This window comes from Octopus bimaculoides, chromosome 6 (assembly GCF_001194135.2).
Source record: "Octopus bimaculoides isolate UCB-OBI-ISO-001 chromosome 6, ASM119413v2, whole genome shotgun sequence".
Lineage (NCBI taxonomy): Eukaryota > Metazoa > Mollusca > Cephalopoda > Octopoda > Octopodidae > Octopus > Octopus bimaculoides.
The window spans coordinates 54,262,720-54,273,702 of NC_068986.1; the positions used below are offsets into that span (position 1 = coordinate 54,262,720).

Here is a 10,983-nt window from a genome sequence, read left to right on the forward strand (position 1 = left end):
ATATATATATATATATATATATATATATATACATATAATTACACATACTCATGTGTATACATATATACAGTATGTGTAATTCGAACAGTCATTTATTCAGGCATATATATATAAATATTTGGAATGTTTGTTAATCAGTTTAATCCTTTCTAATTTTGGCACAACGTGAGGAAAGGCTTGGAATTTTGGGAGGAGGTTAGTCGATTACATTGGTCCCTGCGCTAACTGGTAATTAATTTATTAACCCTGAAAGGATGAAAAGCAGAGTCACCCTTGTATGGCTATATCTTTACCAACGCGCGCTCGCACACACACACGCAGAGGCTCGAATATACTCATACACACACATACCTAAGTGAAGTATATATATTTTTTCTACGTTTGAAACTGGTTTTATGTTTTCACTTACTTAACAGCCATGGAGCACATGATTCCATGACTCCATCTTTAGCACTTTTTAAAATACTCTCCGGAAGCGGAAGTGAATGACGGACCATTGCGCCATAGAGACCATATTCTGCCATGATGCTACTCCGCCCCCACGTTTTTTCAGTTTTCCTCCATTTGGCACGGCGGTTCTGGAACCAAACCTAAATTAAAAGGAAAATAAGGTAAGTATTAGTGAGTTCGAACACAGACACAAAGAACAGAAGATTTTTAATAATGTATTAATAATAATAATAAGGTGCCTTAGGTATAATAAAAAAATATTCAGACAAATACATAACAAAAACACCAGGACTTACAAATATATATAACATACAGAAAATTGCACTACTGGGCACTGCACACATCCTACGCAAAACACTTTCAATACAGTAACCATAAGAGCATCACAGCAAACCACAGCACATACCCAAGGCACACAGAGCTGCGCTCTGTAGTGAAGTGAAAGCACGTTATAAAAATAAAACTACTGAACAATAATAATAATAATAATAATAATAATAATAATAATAATAATAATAATAATAATAATGATAATAAAAAAAATAATAATGGTTTCAAATCTTGGCACAAGGTCAGCATTTCCGGAGAGTGGGTAAGTTGATTAAATCGAACCCCAGTGCTTTTAATGGTACTTATTTTATGGACCCCAAAAGAAGCTTCTGATTTAGGTAAAAGGCCAACAATTTTAAGGGGAAGGGTGTAGTCTCTGCCATACGCACCAGTATTTGACTAACACTTTATTTTATGGACTCTGAAAGGGTGAAAACCAAAATGTTATGCAAAGGGTCAGAAAAAAATAGTGCAAGACATTTTATCAGACGTTCTAACTGGTCTGCCAACTGGCCGCTTTAATAACAGCAGCAGCAACAACAACAACAACAACAACAACAACTACTACTACTACTACTACTACTACTACTACTACTACTACTACTACTACTGTGGTGAAAATATTATTGCTCTGATGCAGCACCATGCTTCTGATCTTAACTGATTAGGAGTGTTATGTACATGTTTTGTCTTATTGTAAAGGAAGGACTACAGCACACAGATTGCTTGTCAGTTGCTTGACCTTAACCAGTTGAGCACGTCCCTTAGTGGCTGACGATAATGCATCTCTGATCATGAGCAGGAGTAGTGGGGAAGCATCATAGCCATGTGTCGAGAGGAATTCTTTGGAGTTTGAATAATTCATCTCGGAGACATGGGTGTTTCGTTCATCATCCTTAAACAACCTTTTACTTAGGGACCTTGTGAGCAGGATTGGCTACTCAACCTGAGGAAAAATTAAACTGGGCGCCATCTACAAGGTCATGCGCTGTTTATCTTGACATGAGTTCACCATGTTGCGTACGTATTTTAATGTTTGTGCCTGGTTACCTTTATCAGATGGGTGGTCATGATGGGTACATTGGGCTTCGTATATTTGTACCCCTGTGTCACTTTCATGGCATGCGCTGTCCTCTCAGTCAATAATAGTAATAACTTTACCATCGGCCACGTTCAGTCTGAGGAGGTAGAACAGCGCCCGTAAAACCTTTTAGGGATTTTCAGGATGGTGTGAGGAAGGGAGAAGGGAAGAAAACTGGAAACGTAGCCCAAATGCTTACAACACAACGGGCCCTGGAAAAGGCACCGAAGGTCTAGCTACTGGTGTTAAACCGGCGACGAATTAAAAACAATCTTACCCAACGGGGAAGATGTAATCAATGATATCGACCCCAGTACTCAAAGAGCTCTTATTTCAACTATCCCTGAATAATGAAAGATAAAGTTGACCTCGAAAGCATTTAAACTCAGAACGATGGAACTTTAGGTGCAAAATCTGCATGTCCCTACAGAGCTATTTTAGACAAAAGTCATTTTAGAAGATTATCTAGAAATGTATTCTTTACGCTACGTAGTTCTCAGAGGCACACACTCCTTGAGTATGTATGTAACAGCTGATACTTTCCAAACATGCGGCAGCGTCGTTAGGACGCCGGGCAAAATGTATTTAGGTTCTGAGATCAAATTCCGCTGTGGTGATCTTTGTCTTTCATACTTTAGGGGTCGATAAATTAAGTACTAGTTAAACACTGGGATCGATGTAATCGACTAACCCCCTCCCCGAACTTGCTGGCGTCGACCTAAAATATGAAATCAGTTTTATTATCAGTAATTCATCATTTCGGGGCCAAACTGTCTGTTGAGCGCTGAGGTCGAAGTAATTCCCCGTCGCCGCCCCTAAAATTTAAGGTCATGTGCCTATAGTACAAAGGATCATTATAATTAACCCTATCTTATGTATGAGTACTTCTCCTTCATGTCACTATATAAATAGTAGTACACACAAATTCACAGATACATGTCTGTGGGCGCTATCGTTTATAGAAATAGGAATAAAATACCCTCAATAAATAGAGCAGAATTAATAATAATAATAATAATAATAATAATAATAATAATAATAATAATAATAATAATAATAATTATAATAATAATAATTATAATAATAATAATAATAATAATAATAATAATAATAATAATAATAATGATAATCCTTTCTACTAAAGGCACAAGGCCTTAAATTTTTTGGGGGAGGGAATAAGTCGATTACATCGACTCCAGTGTTTCACTGGTACTTAATTTATCGACCCCGAAAGGATGAAAGGCAAAGTGGACCTCGGCGGAATTTGAACTCAGAACGTAATGACGGACGAAATGCCGCTAAGCATTTCGCCCCGGCGTGCTAACGATTCTGTCAGTTGGTCACCTTAATAATAATAATAATAATAATAATAATAATAATAATAATAATAATAAGAGTTTCAATTTTTGCCACTAAGGTAGCAATTTTGGGGGAGGGGATGAATTAATTACATCGACCCCAATCTTCAACTGGTACTTAATTTATCGAGCCCGAAAGGATGAAAGGCAAAGTCGACCTGGGCAGAATTTGAACTCTGGACGTAGCGACGGGTGAAATATCGCTAAGCATTTCGTCCAGACTGCTAACGATTCAGCCGGCTCGCCGCCTTAATAACGACAGCAACAACAACAACAACAACAACAACAACTATAATAATAATAATCCTTTCTACTATAGGCACAAGGTCAGCAATTTCGGGACAGAGGTTAAGTCATTTACATCAGTCCCAGTGCTCAACTGGTGCTTATTTCATTGTCCCAGAAAGGATGAAAAGCAAACTCAACATCAGCAGAATTTGAACGCAGAGCATAAAGACGGATAAAATACCAGCGTGTTAACGATTCAGCCCCGAAAGGATGAAAGGCAAAGGCGACCACAGCGGAATTTGAACTCAGAACAGAAAGGCGAACGAAATGCTGCTAAGCATTTTGTCCAGCGTGCTCACATTCTGTCAGCACGTCGCCTAAGAATTAATAATAATAATAATGGCAGTCAGAAGAAACCAAGGATTTCCACCGTCGTTCACATTGAGTTTCGCTAACGAATCATTCTAAACAACCTTACATATTCCTTTAAGATACAATATATAATAGATAAGTGTGTTCATATGCTATGTTGCAAATTTTTGTTTCAAGCACGTCATGTTTAAAAATATGACGATAACTCATCTTTATAAAAACATTATTCGAATCTAGTGGACTTTATGGATTTTATCTTTTCCTCATTTTCCTATGGAAGCTACAATAATTGCCCCAAATGTGTACGCTTCGACTATTGCTCACTCATTATCAAAATTTAGTTCTGAAGATCGTATGTACGTCATTCTGTGCTTCCTTAATTTGAATATATATGGTTTTGCCTGGTACAATCTGACGTGACACCAATGCGTACGTGCACGCACGCTCGCAAAAACACTCGTTCACGCAAACACACACGCACGCACGCACACACACACGCACACACACACACATACACATACGAGCAAGACATACACATACGAGCAAGACATGCACATATAAAAGTGCCAATACACACATATAAAAGTGTATGCAAATATGTCTGCGTTGCGTATTTTTCTACATGTGCATGTATGCGTATGTATGTATGTGTGTGTATGTATGTGTGTGTGTATTTGTAAGTACAAGCAAGCATATGTACACGTATGTACATGCATGCATACATGTACACATATACACGAGTACATATATATATATATATATATATATATATATATATATATATATATGTATGTGTATATATATCGGCATATATTGTAATCTTGTGTGTATATGTGTGCATTTGCTGCGTTCATTATATTACATACTTGCAGCAATAACCATAGCGACTGCATCACCGCCAAAGTGGCGAAATTTTAAGCCATTATCATCAAATGTACGCTTAGCAATATTGTCATTATTTCGGTCCGTAGAATTTGGTTTGGCAAGTATAACACATACAGATCCAGATACACATACACAGACATAAACATATACATATTTTATATACATACGTACATAAATTCATATATATCATATTATATAATATATGTATACACACACACACACGCACACACATATGCACATGCGTGCATACGCACACTTGTAAATGAATGTTACAGAAACGCACCAAACTGATTGAAGGCCAAATTAGGCTCGCTTCGAAGATTTCATGCTAACATACATACACGCTCTAACACGTGCATGTAAAATGTCTCCCCCTCCCTTTTTCTCTTCTTTTCTCTCCTTCTTCTCCATTCTCTGGCTACTCTCTGTCTTCTGTCCTCTTTTTAATAGATAGGTCAATGTTTATGAGACATGAGCATGTAGAAAACAACGCCAGTTAATTTAAATTAGATAAGCGTTTAGGTAACAAGCTGACAGCTGAGCCGATTTGCTCATTATATATATATATATATATATATACTATTTTACTCTATTACTTGTTTCAGTCATTTGACTGCGGCTATGCTGGAGCACCACCTTTATAGTCGAGCAAATCGATCCCAGAGCTTATTCTTTGTAAGCCTAGTACTTATTTTATCGGCCTCTTTTGCCGAACCGCTAAGTTACGGGGACGTAAACACACCAGCTTCGGTTGTCAAGCAACGCTAGAAGGACAAATAGACACACAAACACACACACACACACACACACACACACACACACACACACACACACACACACACACACACACACACACACACACACACACACACACACATATATATGTATACATGTATATATATATATATATACATATACATATACGACGGGCTTCTTCCAGTTTCCGTCTACCAAATCCACTCACAAGGCTTTGGTCGGCCCGAGGCTATAGTAGAAGACACTTGCCCAAGGTGCCATGTGGTTGGTAAGCAAGCTACTTACCACACAGCCACTCCTTCGGCAATATATATATATAGTAAAGAAATTAGATAAAATTATAGGGAATCACTCCATTATTGTTTTTATCATTTAGGAGAATCACTATAGAGTCGATATTTGTTCCGACTTTGTATATCCTGAGTTCCAATTCCATCGAGGACAACTTTTGGTTTTAATATTTTCGGAGTTGATAAAATATATTACTTAGCACTAGGGTTCGGTGGTATCGGTTAATCGCTTCTCCTCAAAATTGCCAGCCTTGTACCAACATTCAGTATTATTACTGAGTTTAAACCCTGCCCTGTTCTACATCTTTTATTTTGTATGGCATTTAGTGTGCCTTTATTCGTTGTTGTTATCCAAATTCATTCCACTAGCCACTCTGAGTAATTTCTCTAAGCTCATTTTTGATTACATACAAACATACATACATACATACATACTTGTACACACACACACACACACGCGCGCGCGCACACACACACACACATACATACACACAATACACACATACATACGTACGTACATACATACATACATACATACATGCTTATTCTTTTATTCTCATACAATATTCTTTTATTTTCTGACTTGTTTCAATCATTAGACTGCAGCTATGCTGGAGCACCGCTTTGAAGAATTTTAGTCGAATGAATTGACCCAAGTACTTATTTTTTTAAGCCTGTTTATTATTCTATCCGTTTATTTTGTCGAACCACTAAGTTAGGGGAATGTAAACACACCAACACCGGTTGTCAAGTGTTTGTGGGGGGACAAACCCAGATACAAAGACACACACACACACACAGGTACACACAAGCACACACACACATACGACGGGCTTCTAGTTTCCGTCTACTAAATCCACTCATAAGGGTTTGGGCGGCCCGAGGCTATAGCAGAAAACACTTGCCCAAGGTGCCACGCAGTGGGTGTGATCCCGGACCCATGTGGTTAAGAAGCAAGTTTCTTACCACCCATTTACTTATTACAGAATTGAATCAAATTGATGGCTAAAAGACTATTGGTCTGATTATGGAATTATATAAGCTAGCATATTCTACGAATAATTTCACTCCAGTCAGTAAGCAGTTTGTGAAGAGACTACTAGAGTAAGCGGAAGATGTTGGAAAGTTTTCTTCTGTGATTCTGATTTGACGGAAAGGACCATTACAGAACTTAAACACGTTTAATCCTACCTAAGGTGAAACATACACAACCTTTTGAACTCGACCTTTTAAACATGAAAGCTCACACACGTTTTTGTAATCCACTAATACTTTTTAAAACAACCTTAGAGCTGAGATTAGGTTATTATAGTCATTTACAAAACAAATAGCCTTTGTGAAGTACAAAACAACACCTATAAATAATTATTTAATAATGATATTGCTAAAAATTATATAAAAAAGAAAGAATAGCCAAAAAACCCACAATGTAAACATTGGGTCACAAAAAATAAAAACAATAGTGTAGACTTATTTGCTAAACGTGAAGCGGAGATTATAATTAAGAATCACAAACAGAATGTCAGTATGCAGTCGTTCGATAACACCGATATTTACGATCTTATAAGCTTACATATACTAGACACGTTAGGAATCTTGCCGCATCAAATGTCGAATTACATAGAGATAATGGGCTGGACGTATTACAGTATACTAGTGAACATGCACTAGACAGATACATGCCAAAGACTACTTAGGGACGTTAATAGAAAATTTTCCAAACTCTCATCTAGCAAAGAAATCTTCGAAAAGAACAATACTGGTTTAGCTGATGTTGGGGGTCAAAGATAAGATTATCCACACACTTAATCAATTGTCTTCTCATACTAAGAAGAGCCACCGTAAAACCATTTGTCTCATACTCACTTTTTCCGAAGACTTAAAGTAAAATATTTCTTGAAACTTTCTAAGCCTGATAAATAGACAATACCCCGTAAACACCATCTCAGAAGACTTTAACTGGAATAGCCTAAAGGTGAGTTATAGCATTACTTCTAACGTGAAAAAAATAATGCTATAAAACAAGCAAAATGTATAGAGTCGAAGTGCACATGTAGAAACATTAATGCATAGCCACTCATTCAATCAAGCAGTATAGGAAACAGAAATAAGCTCTACTAAACTGAAGCGCACTATTAAGCGTAAATGCTATAATGGTGTGATGAAAGTTAAGTTTACGCAATATTGCTTCGACCGCAACATCTTTTTGACACACAGAAGCGTTAACTATAGCATTTAGAATAGCATGGTACTGAGTTTAACATCAAGTGGAAAATCCTAGGGAGAGACAAGGCATATATCATTGTGTCTAATAGATGTAACTTATGTACAGTTGAACAGAGGCACATCTAGAATAGTATCAATAATTCCGTGGATTATCAATGCGCATAAGTGTTAATGATATTGAGTCTCTTACCAAGCTTTATTAAGCAGCTTTCTATGATCAAAAGCATTCCAGCCGTGATCTTACCATCCTTTCCCCAATGAAATACATTATCTAATACGTCCTGCCTTTATTTAAGATAGTAAAATAGCAGGTAATAATTATTGTAGTGCTAATTTTTCAAAAAGACTGTATTGTATGAGTGGAGCGAGATTTGGCTGCTATTTCTAATAAGTGAAACAGCCTTATAGAGGACCCCTTGTTGGGGTGTTCATTATAAGAATTTGTAATTGGTAAACAGCAAACCACAAACCAGATTTTTAGAGTGAGTGGATCAGTTGATAATACCAACTCCAGCATTTGCTACTTATTTTATCGACACCGGCAGTTAACCTCCGCGAAAGTTGTAAACGAAAGTTGTGCTGTAATATACTAACGAAGACAAAGTACCTACGTTGTCGTTAGATCTGCAGGAAATAACAGCAAAATCTCACTCAGATTATATATAAATGTCTATATTTTCCTTCACTTCTTCATCTGACAACTCTATTTACATTCCGCCAAACATAACCGTTCCGTCAGACATAACGCCATTCAAGGATACCTCTACATGGTCGCTCAGCCTGTTAGAAATAACAATCAAATCTCCGTAAAAATTAAACTCCCACCAGCTTAGAAAAAGACAGTGGATAATACCATCATAGCTTTCCAGCACATAACGAGAAAACAACGGGCTGGCCACAGCTAATGTGCCGTTGATCATAAATTGCTGGATTTTGGTTATCGGCAACACAATAACCCCATCAATAACAATTTTCGGAAAAACCCTTTCCCTAAAACTTATGTGCTCAGTCCACAGCCACTGCAGCCACTGCCCTCAATTAGCCGAAAGCAATTCGCTACAATGTTACAGAATCGAGGTCGGGCTAATCGGGCTGATAACAGCATGAAAGTTGAAGAAATAGGATGCCTGTTATCTTCAGATAGGTATAAAGAGAATCAGTGATGCATGAAGTGAAACAGTTGCCAATTTATTCATTGAAGCAATGCTCTTATAAAGATAGTTCGTTTTGGTGGCGCTGGTGTTGTTATATTGGTTATCATACGCCTATGCCGTTATGGTAGCCATCATGCACCTACATACATATACATATACATACATGTATACATACATACATACATACATACATACATACATACATATATATACATGACACTGACACTCCACACACATAGATAGATATACATATACGTCTATCTATCTATCTATCTATCTATCTATCTATCTATCTATCTATCTATCTATCTACCTATCTATCTGTCTGTCTGTCTGTCTGTCTGTCTGTCTGTCTGCCAGTCTGTCTGTCTGTCTGTCTGCCTGCATGTCTGTTTGTCTGTCTGTCTGTCTATCTTTCTGTATAGATGTGTGTGCGCGCGCGCATGTCTGTGTTTGTCCCTCAAGGGTTGACAATCCGTGTTTACAGCCAAAGGTCTCGATAGAATAAGTACTAGATTTAAAATAAGTACTGGGGGTAACTTCTTCGACAAACACAACTGGGTTATGCTACAGAATGGTCGCAACTCAGTAACCGAAGCAAAGTAAAGCATTTCAAATAATAGCACGTTTTTAAAAACATACTGTTTCGGTGGTGATTTTACTGCTATTTCTAGCAGAAAGACCGACCACTTGGCACGGCTTCTTCATTGGCTCTTGTCAAACTGGCCGCTGCTGTCATTGTCCTAATTAAGCTGATGACGGTTTGCAGCTCTTTCAAGCATGGCTGACTTATTTATTAAGGCTGGCTGCTTTCTTCATCTTTTCCCCGTCTCCTTTTTTCTTCACACAAGTTACTTAAGATAACTAGCCCTGTTGACTGAGCACACTAGACACGAATTGCTCAGACACACAGCAGGACACAAGACCACCACCACCACCACCACCACCGTTGTCATCATCATCATCGTCGTCGTCGTCGTCTCTTTCTTGCTTTTCGTTCATGCACAAACACACGCCCGTGTGTATCTTTTTCTTCCTATGCTTATTAGAACATGTACTAGTCATCCTTTCGCCTTTTCTATAAACGCTGTTATACTGTTATACTGTTATACTTATTATACTTATTATACTGTTATACTTATTTCCTAAGAGTCTTCACCAATGTTGTCTTAAACTAATACAAAGATAGCCATAGAAACACACATAAAACAGAACATAAGTCTTGCATAGTAAATACATGCGTATTTGTAAGTAAGCATATTTGAGTGTGTGTGTGTGTGTGTGTGTGTGTGTGTGTGTGTGTGTGTGTGTGTGTGTGTGTGTGTGTGTGTGTGTGTGTGTGTGTGTGTGTGTGTGTGCGTGTATGTGTGTGTGTGTGTGTGTGTTTAAATAATATGGGTAGTTTATTAGCAATTTACCAACCTAAAGGCAAATTTATAGACGTCACTAACGTGACAGAGGGTGTTGGGTGGTGCTGCCAGCATTGCTAGAAATAAGAGCCAAAACAACTCAATCGCCACAGAAGCACTATCTTAATGATTGACAAGGGGAGACAGGTTCCCCAGCGGACAGCCAGATCACCGGCGATTTCGAATTTTGATACAGAGCATCTTAATTCTCATCGGTGGCTCTTATTCTTGTATTCTTTTATTGTTTCAGTCATCTGACTGCGGCCATGCTGGAGTATCGCCTTTTTAGTCGAACAAATCAACCCCAGGACTTGTTTTTTGTAAACCTAGTACTTATTCTATCAGTCTGTTTTGCCGAACCGCTAAGTTACGGGACTGTAAACACACCAACACCGTTTGTCAAGCGACGGTGGTAGGACTAACACACACACACACACACACACA

At 37.9% G+C, this 10,983-nt stretch overlaps 1 protein-coding gene across 1 annotated transcript in view; it reads right to left on the reverse strand.

Moving 5' to 3' along the window:
* The window catches only part of LOC106883771 (visual system homeobox 2-like), a 308,537-nt gene that overhangs the window by 23,546 nt on the left and 274,008 nt on the right, over nt 1–10,983 (reverse strand). The window contains exon 4 of the mRNA XM_052968468.1: nt 410–590. Coding sequence (XP_052824428.1) covers nt 410–590 — 181 coding nt within the window. The remainder of the gene's footprint in view (nt 1–409; nt 591–10,983) is intronic.